This window comes from Antennarius striatus, chromosome 20 (assembly GCF_040054535.1).
Source record: "Antennarius striatus isolate MH-2024 chromosome 20, ASM4005453v1, whole genome shotgun sequence".
In the NCBI taxonomy this organism is placed as follows: Eukaryota; Metazoa; Chordata; class Actinopteri; order Lophiiformes; family Antennariidae; genus Antennarius; species Antennarius striatus.
The window spans coordinates 2,334,738-2,354,541 of NC_090795.1; the positions used below are offsets into that span (position 1 = coordinate 2,334,738).

Consider the following 19,804-nt stretch of genomic DNA (forward strand, 5'->3'; position numbering starts at 1 on the left):
TTATTATCTTATTATTTATGGTAATTTAAACATTTATGATCCTCCCCATACTGATATTAAACCACCTTCTATCTGTATCACCTTTTCCCACATAGACTGTTTAAAGCACTTCTGTGTCTCATGTAAGTCCGACACTCACAGAACATAACGCACTTCCGGATGCCGTCAGCCAATAGAATGCAAGTACGGTATCATGTGACTGCCTACCAAAAATCCGCGATTAGGTGAAGTCGCGACCATCAATTCGCGAATGTACAAGGTAAAAGTCTCCTATTGATTGATATATTGAATTACTGGTGGTAACATTCCATTGATAACGATAACTATGCTAAATACATTAGCGCTAACAGGTTATACAAAGATTCCTTGACGACATTTTAAATTTGTGTGCAGTTTGAACAAATATCAAAGTCTAAATATCAAAGAAAAAAAAGACGCTGATGGACAGAAGTGTTCTGTAATGATAGTTTTATTTCCATTGCATCACAGCAGTGATTTGCAGCAGTACACCTTCACATTTTGCAGGCAGGAATCGACTTTTAACAGAAAAAAACAAACAAAAAAAAACATCATCACATGACTTTTCCCGCTCCTTCAATGTGCTTAGAGAGGCAATATTCTTTTTCTTTTTAAAAGGCATAAATAAATAAGGCAACATTGAGAACAGCTTTTATCCCCGTCTACAAAGTTTTGCTCGTCACATCACAGTGAAATATATTTTAAGGCGAGGCTATAGAAAGCGACAGGTTACATGACAAATACGTGAAAACACATCTGTCACAAGTCCACAGAGAGAGGGACGAAAACCAACAATGTGCAAAAACACACTTTCACAAGAGCTGATTGGAAATCGCCGACCGCCGATGACGACTTCTCGTTCGCTAAAAGGTCTCAGACTGCAAAAGCGTGACATAAAGTGGTTCCATTCTCATTTTCTATTAGAATACATCTTCTGAAAAAAAGCAGCATCCCTGACTGGAACCCGTAGGGGCAAACACTCGAGGTTCCACCCCCAGCCGTGGATCGATTCCCCAACTCTTCGAAGGTGCTCATTAAGTGCCATCTCCTCTTGGTGCCTGAGAAATGCTCCGACATTTGGCTGATTTCACCGTCAGACACGGTCCAAGTCCTGTCTTTCCTCTTTGTTATTTCTAACAAGGATATAAAATGATCCAACAATCATATCACATTTTTTAAATTTTAAACCCTGATAGATTTTTTTTTTTTTTGTGTACTTTCTTTTGTCAGAAAGTTCGACGGATTTGTGGCAGCTTGAAGAATCTGTCGAGTAAAAGCAGTCACATATGTTTTTACCCACGCTCTTTGTAAAGCAAACACAAAGACGTATATACAGAAGTGTGTCCTTGATCGCGGTGTGCAACAACACCGGCTATGACGCGGATAACTCAAGCATGGAGGTAGACTGTCAATAATCTTTTTACACATGTCGAGGTTTTAATTTCAAAGTGCGTAGCGACAGAGCTGCGGCGTGTAGGCAGAGAGAGATTTGTAAATGGTTTTTTGCTATAAACATGCTAGAAAACCACTTAATCGTCAGCATAGCGGTGTTATTTTACACAGTATTTATAACTCTACCCGTTAATCAGCCCCATCTGGCGAACTCCTCGCTCGTCAATCATCTCCCTCCAGGAGGGGTAAAAACCAATTACATCTCTGACTCTCGAAAGTTCACGACGGACGACTGTCATTCTTCGGAGGTTGTCGGGGGGGGGGGGTTTTGCGGCTTTTACACGCACAACAGCGCCTGCGAGCAGCAGAAAATCTCCTTGAAGGTCTTCCTCATCTCCTGACTCCTGAAGGCGTAGATGATGGGGTCGATGACCGAGTTGCACATGATGAGGATGAGGTACATGTTGAAGTGGGACATGAAGCAGGTGCAGTAGGGGTTCCTGGGGCAGGAGATCATGAGGATGAGGTGGAGGAAGAAGGGTGCCCAGCACACCACGAACACCCCCAGCAGGATGGTGAGGGTGATGGCGCCCTTCATGTTCGCCCGTTGGGGCAGCGGAGCGTTGCCCGGCAGCGCCGCGATCCGCTTCATGTGCAGCCGCGCCAGCAGGAACATGTGGACGTACAGCGATGCCATGAGGACCAGCATGGTGAAGAACATGGTGATGAGGCAGATGAGCACCATGGTGCTCTCGGAGTAGATGATGAAGAGGATGCCGGAGACGATGCAGCAGGTCCAGATGCCGCCAATGACCAACATCGCCCTGCGCAAGGTGACGATGTTGTGGTAGCGCAACGCGTAGAAGATGGTGATGTAGCGATCCACGGCGATGGCCAACAAGCTGCAGATGGACGCCAACAAGGAGCTGCAGATCATGGAGTCGAACACGTTGTCCATGCTTTTAATCAACGAGACGGGGATGGTCAGTTTGCGTCCGTTGATGAGCGCGATGACGATAGTCTCCGAGGCGTTGGAGACGCTGACCAGCATGTCGGCCACGGCCAGGCTGCAGATGAAGAAGTACATGGGGGAGTGAAGGTTCTTGTTCTTGGCTATCGCAGCCACAACCAGGATGTTCTCCAGCAGGCTGATGATGCCCAGGGTGAGGAACACCTCGGTGGAGATCAGCAGCTGCTCGTAGCATCCGGCGGACGAGTCCTTCTCCTCGGCTGGCAAGTCTTTGTCCAGCGGCGCAACGGCCGAAGTTTGGCTCTGGTTGGGGAAGCCTTGGATCCATCCGTGGGTGTTGGTGGTGTTCATAATTCCTCCTCTCTCGTTCCGTATCCACGTACGAGCTGGTGGGTATCACACCAGCTCATCGGTCGTCTTCATCATCTGAAGGACGAAGAACGACAAGAAAAGCCCGGCTTGGGTGATGTTCATCCCACCCAGAAACAAACCCACCGCTCTCCTCTACATCCCCCCTACCTCCCTTACCCTTCCACCCCTGGAGATGCGTGGTTAAAAAGTTGAAGTAGTGGCACGGTGAGGAAGATGAGTGGAGGTGTGAGCAGCGAGTGGCGATGAAGGAGAGACGCCAGGAGATCAGAGCGAACCGGGGCGACGCGAGAGTGCAGGCGGTTCATCACTTTGTAAGCTACTGCGGCTCGCCCCCTCCCTCTCTCTGCTGTTATAGCAGACACACACACACACACACACACACACACACACACACACACACACACACACACACACACACACACACACACACACACCCTCCTGGTGGTTTTTCTGTCCTATCAGCTCTCTGAGAGGGTGAGAGAGGGGTGGGAGGGGTCCCTGATGCAAATGAAGGAGTAAAATTTAAAAAAATGAATGGATGGATGTGAGAAAAATTGGTGCAATGAGGGATGTGGTTTATGAAAAAGATAGATAGATAGATAGATAGATAGATAGATAGATAGATAGATAGATAGATAGATAGATAGATAGATAGATAGATAGATAGATAGATAGATAGATAGATAGATAGATAGATAGATAGATAGATAGATAGATAGATAGATAGATAGATAGATAGATGGATGAATAAATAAATACAAAACCAATAAACGGAATGCAAGTGAATCTGTCGGGTTCTGCTCCTCCAGAGGCTTTCCCAAGAATTCTTGCTGTAAATAATAACTGTGGAGAACCAGGACCAGAACCAGATTCTGAACCAGGATCTGAACCAGAACCTGAACCAGGATCTGAACCAGGAGCTAAAAACAGGATCTGAACCAGAACCTGAACCAGAATCTGAAACAGCACGTGTTGAAGTAAATCCCTCACAGGACGAACAAAACATCTGGTGAGGAGTGACTGGAATACCGCCTAGAGCCAGAGCCCCGCCCACACAGACAACCAATCAGACCAGAGAGGCAAACAGCAGACGGACGGGTGAACAGGAGGCATGATTACATGGAATTGTTTCCCTATTCAGACTAAAACACATCTTTCCTTCGCTCGTCCTCTGAGCTGAATGCTAACTCGGCGAGCTAATGCTCTCAGACTTCTGATGAATCTGCAGGAAAAGTTGAGAGATCTACAAAGTTCAAATGACTTCTGAGAAGGAACATGAATATCTGAACCCAATATCTTCGCTTGATGTAGTTTTTTTTTTTCTTTCATTAAAATAAACGAGTGGGAATGTTTTCACGAGATGAAAAAGGACCTACTTCCACCTGGGAACACCGCAGCCCATCTTGTTAATCATTTTTTACCTTAGAGCATCCTGTACCCATCAAGATTGCATATAAAGGACTTGAAGCTCCATCTATCCACCTAAATTGATGCAGTGTGTGTAGAGATGCTATGGTTAACACACACACACACACACACAAGCACACACACATTCTAAATGTCATGTTATCTTCTGTAGATTCAGATGGATGTAAAAGAAAATGACTCGAGTGCAGAGGCGACGCTCAGATGTCGCGTCATACAACAGGTGGCTTCGTCTTTACACCCACATGAATTGTGGGCGATGACTGAGAGAGTAAACATATTTTTATTTCTATGCACGGAATACATTTTTTATTTACCACGTCTTGGTTAAATGTGTTCCGATGAGTCAAAAGAGTAAAAGTGTTTTAAAACTGTCCAGAGTGTAAAAGATTGACCATTAAAACAGAGCTTTTATTTATGCCAATGTCCCTGGAGACTGGATCTGACTGCGTAAGTTAATCCATAATATTGTCTTCATTTTATTCAATCTTCAAACGCAAAGCGGCGTTTCCACCTTAACTCTTCAAGCTGAAGAACACATCAGCGAGCTTTATTATGATTGTTTGAATGCAGAGGTAAAACCACAGTCAAGGCTTCATGATGAGAAACCATTCAAACGCTGTTACCATGGTAAAGATGCTGTGGAGACAAATAACAAAAAAACAAAAAAAAACAGTTTGGATCTTCAGATCTGGTGAGAAAAGACCTTCCAAGAATCTTTTCTTCACTTTAACAAATCGTTTGTTTGGGGTTTTTTTTGCTGCTTGAGCAGACATGAAAATAAAATATCGATCGATAGAAAGAAATATCTCAGTTTGTTTTGTCTCCTTCGGACTCGGATCAGATGGGGGGGGGGGGGGGTAACAGCATCCTCGGTGTTTACTTTCATGCACAAAAACGACGTGATTTAATATAACGATTTGTGTGGAATTCACTCATATCTCACACTTACTACTTTATATTTGCTTGCTGAAACTGTTCACTAAAGATAAATAACTTCACAGGTGATAACTTTACATCCATTCACACGGATACAAGCAAAACATGTTCATTCAGTCGAACATTTTCTCTTTTAACTGGTTTATTTTGCCGGTTTTTGCTGAATAGCAGCAATAAAGAACATCCAACGCTTGCGGCTACATTTTCATGCAACTCAAGATGAATTAAGACCAAATAAAAATGATGAACTGAATTCTGGTTGCAGCTTAAAAGGCCTTGAATGCCTCAAAAATGTAACATCAGTGAGTTTTTTGACCAGAACATTTTCAGATAGAACTGAAGCAGGTTTCCTTTCCATTGTAATATTGGATTTGGAGAAGAGACACCGCCCTGAGGCTTTGGGTTGTGTTATGCGGCAGGAAACCAAGCAGAATGTTCTGGTTCTGTTTTTTTTTAATCAATTTAATTGATAATGAAGTTTGTCAAACGGAATGATCGCTTTAAACTCCAAATCAAACCTTTGCGGTAGCCAAGATTTCACTCTGAAGACACGTTCGCGTGCACTTTTTGCCATTTAACGGAGTCTTTCATCCCTTATTGAGTCAGCCAAGGACGAACTGCTAATGTTTGTCACCCCTCAATTCATTTAGATTCATTGAAGGGTTTGTTTTTTTTCCCCACATTTTGTATCGTACAATCCTTTGGCACCAATTAATACTAAGGTCATTTGTGTTGTCAAGGCTGCGCGCCTTCGTTTATTTGAAAATCTCAAAAAAGTGTTCAAGGAACTATAAAGAAAAGTCCACGATTGCGTCGTGTAGTCATCACTTAAGAGAGATATTCTCATTCCAGTGGAACAAAACATATTGATCAGTTTGAATGGAAACAATTTGATAAGTTGTTGTTGACAGGGACAGAATCACAATGATAAGAAAATATAAGCCTGATATTTTTAAAGCATCCTCACTTGTTTCACAATTGCTGTAATTTACTGGGATGTTTTTATTCACATTTCTTTGCATTTGATTTCATACAAAAGTCAGAACAATTAGCGCAAACAACAGTCTTTTGTATGTCTGGATGAACGCATTTGGATTCCAGCATCCAAAAAGATGCCGGAGGAAAGTGGAGACAATCTTCTCCTCTCCAGACACCAAGAAGATGTCGGGGAGGGAAAAAGCTCTCATTATTCGCTTGATGGGACTCAATTCTAGGTATTCTCGTCTTTCCGATATTTAGGCCATCTTTTCCACATCATTTCGATATTTATGCCCTAAACTTCAACTTAAGACGACCTCTGGAGGAGCATAACACCCTGAGAAAAAGCCACCATGCCTTTCAAAGCTCAGTATCCATCAGGTTGTCACTTGAAAGTCTCCTAATGGCATGTTTTCCTTCATTAAATGTTTTCCGGTCACTAAAACCGTTGCACGCTGAGGTGAATTAGTGCTGCCGTTCCCTTTTTCCTTTCATTCACTCATTTCTGTCACAAAGTGCTTTGACTCACCAGCAGGAAGTCAGAATTAATGAAGGAGGGCAATGCCGCTAAAAAGCTAACATATCTGCACAACAGTGACTCACATCATGCGAATATCATTTATTCCAGCGTTAAGGAGGGGGGGGGGGGGTTCGGGATCATCGGTCATAACACCACTCAGACAAATTGAATCAGAGTTGCCTGTAATAGAGTTGGACGTATGTAAAGTATTGGATATCCTACATCCAGGATGCATTCAATCAGCCTGACTCCACACTAAAGGCTCTTCTCAATGAGGCCCCAAACAATTCAGGGAAAAAAGTAATTAATTCAAACTCATTATCGGGTAACAGACGGTGCAGCTTCATTGAAGGGGGGCAATCAATTACTGCGAACAAACGGATGGATGGCTCTGCCTCTACTTAGCCAGTCTTTTCCCTTTGCACCGCTGAGCAGATAAAGAGTCTCCAGGTGTGGCGGGAAAGTTGAGCGGAAATATTCAAGCAGTGGGTTTTTATCTTCCCCTGCACGCTCTGCAGCGAGGACTCGCACAATAAGCTCCTAAAGGTTATTTCTTTCCACCTAAATGAGTTTGTCAGAGTTGTCCTCGGCTTCTCGAACCCTAACTGCCCCCAATGAGAGAGAAGAAATCGTCCTAGCCTTAATAACCCCATGAAGAAAAGAAGAGTAAAAACCAGACATTAGATGGTTACGTCACCCAGAAATCTCTGCAAAGACAGATTTGCGTCTTCTCGCTGCTGAAGGATTATGGGAGGGAGCTCAAACTTTTTCCTCTATCATTTCCCTTTGTGTGGTTTCCCGAAGACCTCCTGACAGCATCCGTGTCCGTCGTCTGTTCCTTACCATTTTGGAGCGTTGCCTCTGAAAGCAGCTGCCCGCTGACACTTCTGTGAAAATCGTACGTACGTGAACAGGAACAGGCGGAATCGTCTGCTTTTATTGCTGAAACTCACTCTGAAGCCATGAAAAGTCCGAGAGCTGCAGGCGATTGATAATTCATCGCAATCATCGGTACGGAGCATCCCTCATTACACGACGAAAGACTGATCCGTCAGTCTTTAGTCTCTCATCCTCAACAGGGTTCACATTGGCGAGACCGTTTTTCTCCGCAGTTATAAGAGTTTGATGCCGAAATTTAGGTTTAACTTGAACCCATCACGAAGTCTGTGTATGTCCTCAGTTCTCCAGGTCATGGTTATCCAAAGATGTTTAAATCAATCCACTGGACTTTAAGAAAGTTTCTTGAAGAGGTTTCGTCTCTCATCCAAGAGGCTTCTTCAGTCCTGAAGGTGTCTAGTCTAGTCCCAGTTTATTAATCCAATGAGGTGTGGTCAGTGCTATTCACATTTCAAAGACCGTAGTTGAAACCCGTCTGAACCTCCCGAAAAGAATGTCTCTACAGATTAACCCAGGTGATATGTCTCATGCTAAAAGGTGTACAAAACTGTGGTGAGACCAGCGATGTTGTTTGGTCTAGAGACAGTGTCACTGAGGAAAAGACAGGAGACAGAGCTGGAGGTAGCAGAGATGAAGATGCTGAGGTTCTCTCTGGGAGTGACCAGGATGGATAGGATCAGGAATGAGTACATCAGAGGGACAGCACATGTTAGAGGTTCTGGAGATAAAGTCAGAGAGGCCAGACTGAGATGGTTTGGACATGTCCAGAGGAGAGATAGTGAACATATTGGTAGAAGGATGCTGAGATTTGAACTGCCAGGCAGGAGGCCTAGAGGAAGACCAAAGAGGAGGTTTATGGATGTAGTGAAAGAGGACATGAAGGTAGTTGGTGTGAGAGAAGAGGATGCAGAAGACAGGGTTAGATGGAGGCAATTGATTCACTGTGGCGACCGGGGAAGGGTAAAACCGAAAGGAGAAGAAGAGGTGATTGGTGTCATGATAATGACCCGCATTAATATACAAAGGCTCGGTGAAAATTGTATTTTAACGATCCCCCTTTGACACCCCCTGGCACCCCCATCAACCATTGTTGAAAAGCAAGACTTGTTTCAACTACAGTCGTTGAAATGTGAATAGCACTGACCACACCCAACGGGGTTAATAAGCCGGGACAAGACCAGACACCGTCAGATTTGAAGAGGTCTCTTGGATGAGAGGAGAAACGTCTTCAAGAAACGTTCCTAAAGTCCAGTGGATTGGTTTAACCAACTTTGGATAACCTATCACAAAAGTTTACTGAACAAGCTTCCCAGGTCAGAACGGCATATTCTCTGCATCGACAGGCTGAATTAACAACAACAAAATGTGAAATGTGCTCAAGTATGCATCAATTTGACAGGAAGTCATACCAGGCCAGGTTAGCTCACCTCGCTTAACCACGTAGCGGGAAGAGCAATCTCTGCACCGGGATGAAAATTGCCAAAATGGCAGCATGACATTTCCTGACCGGGGGGTTGCGTCACAGATAATAACTGGAGTACTTCTCTTGCAGCCGGATGCACGGAGAGATGAGCAACACGCTAAAGAGCGCCGCTTACCTTTTTCCCGCCAATTGAAGCTACAGCACCCTTTAGCACGGCAGATGCTAAGGGTTACAGGGAGTATCGCTCGCCGTGATTCCTCAGCAAAAAACAAACCATTGACAGGTCAAGGAATTGTCCCTGCAAAATTTTGAAATTGCAGTCCTTGACACTGAATGCGAGGCGTTGCCCCCGGCAGCGGCATCAGCGGCGGCGATAAAGCTAAAGGTCTTGCGTATATATCGCCTCTGTGTACGTTTTGAAGCCCGGGAGCATTTTCCCGTTTATTACATTCAGTCTCAGAAGAGATAAAAACACGTTTCATAAAAGCAGCGACGGCCCAGAGTCCCTCCTGCTGCTGGCCTGTAATTAATTTGGACTGATTCTCTCTTTGCTTCTCTAATATTTACACCACCAGCCTGCTTCTCCCTGCAGAGAGGAAAAATAACAGAAAGGAAATGACGGGACGCTGCATCCATCAGATATTTTGAAAAGAAGATCTCTCATCTTTTTGAATCTTTATTCGTGAATACTTGTTTATGTTTTCCGAGATTCGTCCAACTGGACTCGCCTCGCTGGATGTTACCTGGGTGGGCGGTGAATAGAACGTTATACCCAGTGCATGTTCCTGCAAAAACACAACCCAATCTGTCCGACTGTACCGTTTTGTTTTTACAAAAACACACGTAGAAGGTTTTAAAACCTCCTGGTAGAACGTTTAAAAATCTAGTTTTTATATAATTGGGCTGCAGGAAAATCAACAGATGCAGATCTTCCTCAGTGAAAGGATTTTAAAAAATCCCACATGGAGATTAGTTTTTGCATTTTATTTTAGTGCTGGTTTTTCCTGTGGCAAACTTGACTTCCAGGACTTAAAGTGATTACTGGCTCTGACCTGACAGGTGGATGTGGATTCCTTCCTGCCTACAGCTGGATTAGGAAACAAAACGTTCATATCCGGAAACGGATTGAGCTTCCAGTTAAATAAATTATGCAGATTGATGATATATCAAAATTTTAAAAAGCAAAGCTCACCAGTAACGCATATTTATCTGAAACCAAATGGTTTCATTTGAATTACATCTTACTTTTTTGACCTGTACCAAAATTCTGCTAAAATAAAATCTAATCCAGATGGTATTTTGCTGTTCTAAATTTCATTTCAACTTCATCAACAACTTTTGAACATACACCGACAGTAACGCTGCACTGAAACGCATCTCCATCCATCATGACCTCCAAACCGCTTGGCGATGGAGGAGCTCCATGGCAACAAGGAGGATGAACTCATGTTGGGAAGAATATACTGGGTAAAAGGTTAGACTGAGGTATTTAGAAGTGCTTTAGGTTCATTGGATGGTGTCCACTTTGCGGCATTGATTACCCCCCCTGACAAATGAGATCAAGTGTCAAACACAGGAGGAAAAAGACCCGATCTGCCCCACGTGATGAGTCAGTTTCATCTTTCGTAGCTTCGGCGTATAATTTCGTAATATTTAGGAATAACTCCGACTGCAGCGACAGCTATGGACAGATTACGATGGAGGACACGGATCGCTCATTGGAGACATTACAGTGATATATTCAACAGGTGGTACTAATGAAGGTGCAGCGTGGACGCAAAACACAGATGTAGCTCACAACAGCCACGCTTGAATCCCATAATAATTGTCATAATAATTCACATTTGATTCAGCCGGGCTTTTTGTTAAATTGAGCGCCCCCCCTACCCCCCCTCGGATCAAATCTGGTCTCTGAGAAGGGAATTTGAGTTCGGTGAATTAGTGTTCTTTTGTGTTTACCCAGGTAGCCCACCTGTCTTGACACCTCACTGATTCATTCATGCCCAGGAAATTACTTTTTGAATTAATGGAAAAGAACTTTAAAATATATTTACATAGATATACAGGTAATGTTCTTGTTCTGATCCCCCCCCCCACTCTAACCTTCACTAGAGATTTTATTCTACTAGCATTTTAACCAAAAACCTTGCTGACCTCAGTTAAACGTCCTTGTTGATTTGATGGCTCAAATCCAATTAGGGGTCCATTCAACCAAGAGAATAAATAATAAAATAGAGCAATTTTGATTATCATCATTCTCTCTTTGTCGTTTCTGAGTTCAAATCCAGTGACCATAGCGCAAACAAATAAACTTCAGGCTCCGTAGGGAAACTTTTCAGTCTCATGAGGCTCAGCTGCCGCCCCGCTGGCTCTGCAGGAGTTTGAAAGTCTTGAGTGATGGAGGCGAGAAAATACAGAGAGAGAAAACATGCAATGCAAGTGTTCTGTGTAGAACTAATGGGCGACCTTCAAGCCAAGAATTCAGTTGAATGGAATAATAACAGCTGTAATTCCATTTCCTGTAAATCTTGATAATCAACGAAGGTTTTCCACTTGAAACATAATTAGTCTGAGAGGGGCGATCATCAGCCATCACCGTCCTGTCTCCACTGACAGTTCAAGCTGTGTTGTCAAGGAAACCTGGTGTGAGACCAGGGATCAGGGATGGAGCAAATAATTTGTTCACCTGGGATTCTTTGAAAATGCGATCTAAATGCCAGCATTTCAAAGTACAAACTGGATCAAAAGTGTCCATTTGAGGTTATTGAACTAAACAATGAGTCAAAACAGAACGTAATGGGAGATCCAAAGTGATCCAAATATAGTAAAATGGCAAAATTAAGAAGGAGACATGCTTTTAATTTTATTTCTATTAATTTTCTGCTTTGTTTAAATTCTAATTCCCATTCTAGTGGATGTGGAAATCAGAAAATGTGACAGGAGCCTGAAGTCTGGCTAAAGAGCCCCCTCTGCTGGCGGAAAGGAAAACTGCAATCGACCCAAACAACCCCCTTCACAGTTCTCCTGTGCAGATCCACAGCTCAGCACTTGAATGTGTTGTGATGGATGAAAGATGAACGTCTGATCTGATTTTTATCAGCTTCCACTTGTCCGCTGGTGAAAGTTTGAATTCTCTTTTAAATAATTTTTTTTTAAAAATAAATACTTAAATAATCAGGAAGCCGGTGGTTTTTTGTGTGTTTGTTTGTGCGTCCGACACACAACAGATGAGTCAACACTGATTAGCAATATTGTGTAATCAGGTGGGTCGCACACAACGGTGTGTATCCTCAGAATTATGTTTTAAAATCCTAAAGCCCAAAAGATAAAGGAGGTTTTTTACTCTCAGGCGAAAATTAACATCAAGTTTGTTCAAGTAAAACACAAAGAAAGTCAGTTAGAATAAAACGTGACGCTGATATCTCATCCGCCGTCTATTTGTGGACTCTGACGGTGTGAGATGTAAATGTGTGAGTAGATTAGAGTGATGACGAGGAGGTTGAAGGTGTGCAGGGTGTTGTTGTTGAGCATCTACACCTCGGCCTCTGATAATATTACTGAAAGACAATGTTGTCTCTGCACTTAGATGTAAAAGTGAGCATATATCAGAGTTTTAAACAGGTGAGCTGGAAAAAGAATAAAAGCTAAAGCAGCTCTTAAGTACCCTGGCTTCCCCATTCATTCATTCCTTTATTTCTAATCCAGTTTAAATGAGGCAACACACTGTAAAACACTTCCACACGGCTCGACTGGAGACTTCATTTCTATGGATTCCTTAAAAAAAATCTGAGTCAACCGAGGTTGAACAATTAGCTGAAAGTCATTTCTCCATTTGTGAAAATGTGAAATGAGTTCAGTGGTTTTGAAGTAATGAAGGCATTAAAAGTTGTATTTTGCTTCTGTTTTCATTCACAGCCATCTTTTACATTTAAGGCTATAAACTTCACATGCAATTTTTTTTCTACATTTATAAAATTTTCTCAGCAGAATGGAATGGAAAAGCCTCCCTCCAATCCCATGGAGATCTACCAGTGTCATCACTAGTTGCTCTCTAGCCCCACCTGGTGGGGAGAATTATTTTTTCCCACTGATTCCATCCATCCTCCTGCACTTGAACGCAGTATGAATCAGAAATGAAGAACAGCTGATGTCTATGAATGAATGGCAGGTTTGCTTTTTGCGCCGCGTCACACGTCCGAGCTTTCATCATCATCACCATCATCATCATCATCATCATCATCATCATTAACTTTGCCATAATGCAGGAAATCACATGACAGAGGAAGATGTCTGTAAAAGACGATTCTCACAACGGATCACATTGTGTTTCCAGGTGAAGATTTAAATTGTTTATTGGGTCTGTTCTTACTTAACAATCTGATAAAAACAACAACAACAACAACAACAACAACAACAACTTAATAATCAGACCGACTTTTGACAGTTGCCATGGCAACAGCTGGACAACTTCCTCTCACGCAGTGATTCCAACGACCTGATGGAGCCGGTGCTGTGGCGTTGGAGTGGAGCTTCACATGTAGGGTGTTGGTGGGTGGGTGGGGGTGGGGGGTGGGGGAATGGGGGGTGGTATCACAGGTAAAAGACCAGTCATGTTCTCTGGATGACTATCACAGCCTCCCCACCCCCCCTGCAGAGATCAAGAGATGCACCTGATGTCCACATCATCCTAACTCTCTTTTTTTCCTTTAATGGAAGGGGTTAAAAAAGGTTCACATTTTCACCACGGCTCCACCTCATTGCTAAGTCAGCTCTGCACCTTTTTTTTTTCTGCAGGATAAGCACCCTCATGTAGGATTTATGCCTCGTGTAGACGCCACAAAATGAATTGCATTCCCGTGTTCTCTGTCTTGTCGACAGCAGGGCATCTATTTTTCATCGCCGATACCCTGACAATATGGGCAGACATCAATCAGTGGGGGGGGGTGTGTGCTGCACGCAGCGTTAATGTTGATGCTGTCGCCATGAGAACGTGACGGATGCAGACGGATGCGGCGGGATGACAGTCCGATGGAGGCACAGATGGTCGACTGCTGCCTGAACAGCAGAGGGCAGAGCAGATCGACGGCTTGAGATTCCACAACCAGAGAGTTAGGACTTATTGTCAAGACCAAATTGGTAATAAATTTTTAAATAATAAGGAATTAAAAAGGCTTATTTGGGAGTAAATAAGGGTCGTCTTAAAGTCACAACCTTCTCATTCCAACGCAAATTAAAAACCAAACTGATCCCTAATGAGAAGTTTTTTTTAAAAGTTTTAAAAAAAGAAAAGAAATTAAAATAGAAAACAATTAGAAAAGTTTTTTTTTAAATTAAACTTATGAATATGTAAATATGTAAACGCTCTAAAACTATTGTCCTGCTATGCTGGTTTAATTTAGTACAGTTTGTGGGTTTGTGATGGGGGGTTTTAGGGATGGGTGGAGTATTATCCAGTCATCAACTCTGTTGGGTAATAAACTATTCATTCACCTCAGCTTTATATTGAGGAGAACCTCGGGTTCATACAACCTGTAGCCGCGCGAAGGCGACGTCTTCAGGACTAATGTCATGTGATTGGTGGACACAGCAGGGAACCAATGACAGAAGAGAAATGAAGAGAAATAAAAATGGGGGGGGGTAGTAGAAGAAGAGGTGGAGGCTGGTGTGCTGGGGGGGAGACTTTCTGCGTGAAGGTGACCTGGGATTACGCTGGTCATATTCCACAATCTCATCCCGGTATCTGGAACTCATCGCCGGGCGGAATGAGCTCCACATGCCTAAGTAAGTCTTCCCAATCCGCCCGGAGTTATGGACGTAAGCCGGCCGGAGGGGGGGGGCGGTTCTTTTTCTTCCCCACAGACAAAGCTCTCTCTTTTTTTTTAGTTTACAGTAGATTTAGATGCCACGTAATGACTTCTGCAGGAGTTTGATGAGAAATGAGAAATCCCTGCAGCGATGCCCAAACGGCCAACAAAGGTGGTGAAAGAAAAACACACACGAGGCTGTCATACAAAGCTTTTGTGTTGCTAATGGCTAATTTTCCACTACCTTTTGTGCGTATAATGTTCAGCTGCTATCTAGTTCCTCATAAATGGGGTTGAGGACGTGTCACAACCAATTACGTGGCTCGACTTGTTACGCATGTCGGCCTAGAAAATCGCACAATAGTGCAGCGACAACTCTATTCATGCCCCCCCACCCCCACCCCCGCCGCCGTCCTATCGCTGGCCAATCCTCGCTTTATTGTCTCCATAGCCTCGATAGTCTCAGCAGACCCATCAGCCGTCGCCACCACCGTCGTCTCGACGCATGTTGCTGCTGCAGATGTCCTTCATCCGCAAGCGCTTATAGTTTTCTGAATGATTATCGACCACTTGTTTTACCTTCATTCTGTTGCTTTTCCATTTTGCAACCACTAAACGAAGAATTATTCTGATTATAAAATTTTTATTGGGACAAAACCTTTTTGTCCGATGTTTTTTTTCTTTTTTTGTAAATTACTCTGCGTTGTACTGGTTGCATATCAGAGAAAATAAACTGGACTAATTGTTGAGGCCGGTTCAAGGTTTAAGGTGCCGTCTATTTTTTCGTGCTCGTCCTTGAATCGGCAACCTGCCGACTCATCACATCCCACCGCGAATAAATCAGTTCAAATAACCTTCCGAAAGAAGACGGATGCAAAAAAACCCCCCCAAAAAGTTACTGCAAAATCCTAAATTTAATCCTCCGACAATGCAAACCCGTCGTCTTTGAGAACATCTCGTATTAGCCGTCCGTCGCTCGGGATCAAACTTAATGTGTAAAATATATAAATGAGGAATCAACAGATGCAGCGAGACGATACCGCCGTAATTGCTCGCTCCAGATTGTCTGCAGACGGCGAGCGATCGCCGCTTCCTCCTCGTTCACGAAGAAACAAAGATTAAGTTGAAGAAGAAGAAGAAAAAAACCAAAAACCATTCCGTACATAATAGAAGAGCAGCTGATCGTACTGTTAATTAGTTAGAGTGTTGTGTTTTCCTATATTTACTGGTGATACACTGAATGTCACTGCACACACTGACTTAAACACTCCCACACAAACATATACAGGCCCCCAAAAGAGATTTCTCTATATAATTGCAATTAAATTTGGTTGGAGTTAATGAGCTCCAGCCCACAGTCGGCTCAAAAAAGTAGTAGAAGCCCAAATGTATTTATGAAACCAGATAGATTGGTGGAGTCTGGTGGGATGAAACACTTCCTAGCTGACCAGAATTAAAGGATGTAGAGAGATGGAGGACCAGGATGGGACGGATCCGCGAGAGTCAAAGAGGTATTGACACGGTAGGAACTGGAGAACCGGAGGATTTACGTCCTTGTTTGAATGGGATGATGAGCGCCAGACGGGGAGGCGGGGAGGGGGCAGGCCAGTCCTAGGCCCCCCCCCGCCATGTGGCATCTCAACATAAATACATTCCCCCGTTTCAAACCCATCAATCCAAGCCGTCGCGCTCATCATCACGCGCTTGTTTTTCTCTCTCTGTTCCGTCCCCTCTTCTGCTCTCCGAGCCATAATTGCTTTGCTTATGCGGAGTCACATGGGTGATATATGACGGCCGCCCGCGGGCCCAAAGCGCAATCGTGTGGCGGCGCCAGTGTTTGTGTTTGGAGCTTAAGGGCAACTTTAATTAAAAGACAACTCCTTATTGTAATAGCGTTTCTCATTGGAAGCTGCAGCCTTCTCATGGTTGAGTCTTGATTAATGAGATTATCATACAGTCGACTCCCGGTTGGGCCTCCGTCTCAAAGCGGCGGCGGAGACAACAAGAGAAACTCACACAGCCTTCGGACAAAAACACTGTGGCTAATGGATTCTTATCGGCTCGGAGCGAAAGGAAGTGGAGATGGGAGAAAACATTCCCTATTAGGAATCACTGATCACTGATTTAGTTTCTGGAAGCTCAAAAAAACTCAAAAGACAATAAAATCTAACTCATATATCTTTATCTAGAGCTTGTTGTGGCTTCCATCATGGTTTAAAGTCAAAATTAACACGAGGAAACCAGTAACACGACCTGCCTGGCATCAGTTCCACCAGGCGGCCTCTAGGGGGCGGTAATCAGCGAGCTGTACGGCGTGATGACACCTTTAGTGGAAAAACACCCCCGTGAATCAGAAGGGAATGCAGATTATGCTGGGGAAAAAATGGAAGATTAAATTGTACTTTTTTTTTATTACATTTTTTTTCTCTAATGAAATAGAAACGTGACGATTATTGAATTTTAAGCGCCGCTGTTCGACGTGAGTTTTCCTTGTACTGCCACATTAGTTTTAAGAACAAGGGCTTTCAGCTAATGAGGACTTTGTGGGAGCTCAATCATTTCTTATTTCAATTCCTGGACACTAAATTGCTTCATCCTGCACACATTAAGCATTAATAAATGAATTACTTTTCATCCGTCACTCTTGCTTGGATTAATTGTGTATCTGGAAAATGTTAAACTTTTTACGGCGGCGGTGTAGACTTCTGACAATTCAATGCCGAGCGCTGTTTATTAATTTACTTGTTTTATTAGTTTCATCATGTTTTTAAGTGATTAAAGGGGGCAACAAAAAATGTCTAAAATGGGGTGTTTTCAATTACGGGAGCTTCTAGCTGACACAGGAAATTAAAATCTGTCAGGATTAAGAAATGATGTTTGAGTAAGGTTTCCACCTCATATGTTCTCACGCTGTGTGTGAATAAATTAATTCGATCAATGTCAACTCGGAATATGCAAAAATGAAGTTTTACAAATGAATAGTTTGAAAAAAAATTTCCCCATTCGTTTCAGCCGGAGTTACTTTGTAGAACTACAGTTCGCCCTCGTTCCTCACAGTTAATGCATACCAGGAACCACAAATCCCGGATTATTGCAACAAACTATTTATTTTATTATTTTCGGTATGTTAAATGTTTATGAACCCTCCCCATACTGATATTAAACCACCTTCCGGAAGGTGACATGCAATAACAGAAGTAAAGGCTATGCTATCTCTGCACATTAATTAGTGAGACTGTAGCATCGCTAGATATCTTTACTTTGTCTATAAATGCCTTGGTGTGTTCTTATACATGTTAAAATCAACGGGTTATTGAAAACCGAGGACACGGGAGAGGAAAAAAAAGAGGATGCTAAGAAGAAACAAACCTTTATTTTTGCTTTCACACTCCATGCATTCTGTTGGGATTTTGACTATTTCTATTATGGGTCTCCATTCTGACTCACTGCACAAAGAAAAACAACAAAAATGTGCAATAGTAATGAATTATTCCAGCCGAAATGGACCATTTGAGAGACTGTGAAGCTGAAGATGGCAGAAGTGGTCTCAAAACTCCCATAATGAAAAGACCTTGAGAGTATCCCATGGTATACGGGTCAACACAGCCTGGAGGTAAATTCAGTAACCAGTAAATATGATAAAAAAACACCATGAAAAGTCAATTGCTTCTTGACCTGAGCCTGACACTTACTGGTGAATCTGCAGGGGTCAGGGTGTGTGGGCTGCGCAGGTTGGGGTCACCGTACTGCACGAAAAATAGCATATTATCACTTTAAGTGATGCTCAAAGGTTTTATTACAGATTACCGAGGTTTGATTCATTTTGTTTCCATCATACTGTCACCAGGCTGCAGTAATAAAGCTTCACTGGTTTTAAATCTCTAATTACTGTGAGTTCCCAGAGGAGTTTTTTAAACACAATTCCTGCACAGGTGGAAGCCAGGGTGTGATGAGAGGAAGTCCGATTTTTCCCAAGTATGACTACAATAAATGTTTTAATCTCGTGACATCTGCAGCCAGCGTGGTTCAGCGGTTTGTATTTGTATCGCGGTCTTGAATTTTTCCTTCTCTTGCTCTTTCTCTCCCTGACATTTATTTTTTTAAGGCCACTGTCAGCGTTCGGGGGTTTTCTGCCTTTGCTATCACTTCATCAAGTTGGAAGTCAAAGTTAACCAAAAGGAAAGTAGTCAAATGCCGAGAGGTGAGAGTCTCAACCTTTAGACATTTGTAGAGGTGATCAATCAGGTTGACAGTTGGGCCGGGAAACACAACTCCGACTCTCTTATGCTTAGGAAATGCAAGAATGTCGTGCCACGGAAGGACGCCGGCGCTCACTTAGAGGTAATTAGCTTCACATTTTCATCATATAAAAGACTAATTAAGAGAAGGGGTCACAGAGTGAAGGCCGCGTTTTGCCTGACTGCTTAATTATGGCCTTCAGGACTCAAAATGTAAGCCGTGTTGATATGTTACCGGTTATAATGGTCATTAACAGCGTGTTATAAATCACGTACAGTAACAATAGTCTGATTCTTATGGTTGAAGTGTCGCCTTTTAATAACAAAACAGGAAATAAACAGAAAAGACTCTTAAATTCCAGACGTGAGCTTGAGAGTTGGTCAGAACTGCCACCCTTTGAGAAAACGTGTCTTCTTTTAAAATGTTGGGTCTATCGGGATCCAATCTGTTTGTCCAGGGATTGGGTCGTCCAGCCCTGCACTGTCGACTGCCAACCAATCCAAAATCAGTCCCCTGCGGTTCCCTTGGCAGGTGGCAAGTCCACCGGAGGTTGGGCTTTCAGGCTGAGTCCGGCCACCAGACACTGGCGTAGGAGACCCAAGGCCAGGCCTGACTCCAGGGAGGGGTTGGGGCTCATTAGTGTCACCTAGGACCAATAGTCTTGAGTTTTGGGTCATGACAGAAAGGAACAAGATCTTGGATACAAATTGGGGAACTCCAGGGAGACCAGGGACACGCTGGAGAGACTATGTCTCCTGGTTGGCCTAGAACTAGAGCTAGACAAAGTGTCTGAGGAGTGGGAAGTATTGGCACCCCTGCTTAGACTC

At 43.3% G+C, this 19,804-nt stretch overlaps 1 protein-coding gene across 1 annotated transcript in view; it reads right to left on the reverse strand.

Annotated features, from left to right (window-relative positions):
• Positions 1 to 1,612: 1,612 nt before the first annotated feature.
• LOC137614164 (melanocortin receptor 4-like) overlaps positions 1,613 to 19,804 on the reverse strand; it is a 163,833-nt gene continuing 145,641 nt past the window's right edge. The window contains exon 6 of the mRNA XM_068343775.1: positions 1,613 to 2,806. Coding sequence (XP_068199876.1) covers positions 1,748 to 2,731 — 984 coding nt within the window. The 5' untranslated portion in view covers positions 2,732 to 2,806 and the 3' untranslated portion in view covers positions 1,613 to 1,747. The remainder of the gene's footprint in view (positions 2,807 to 19,804) is intronic.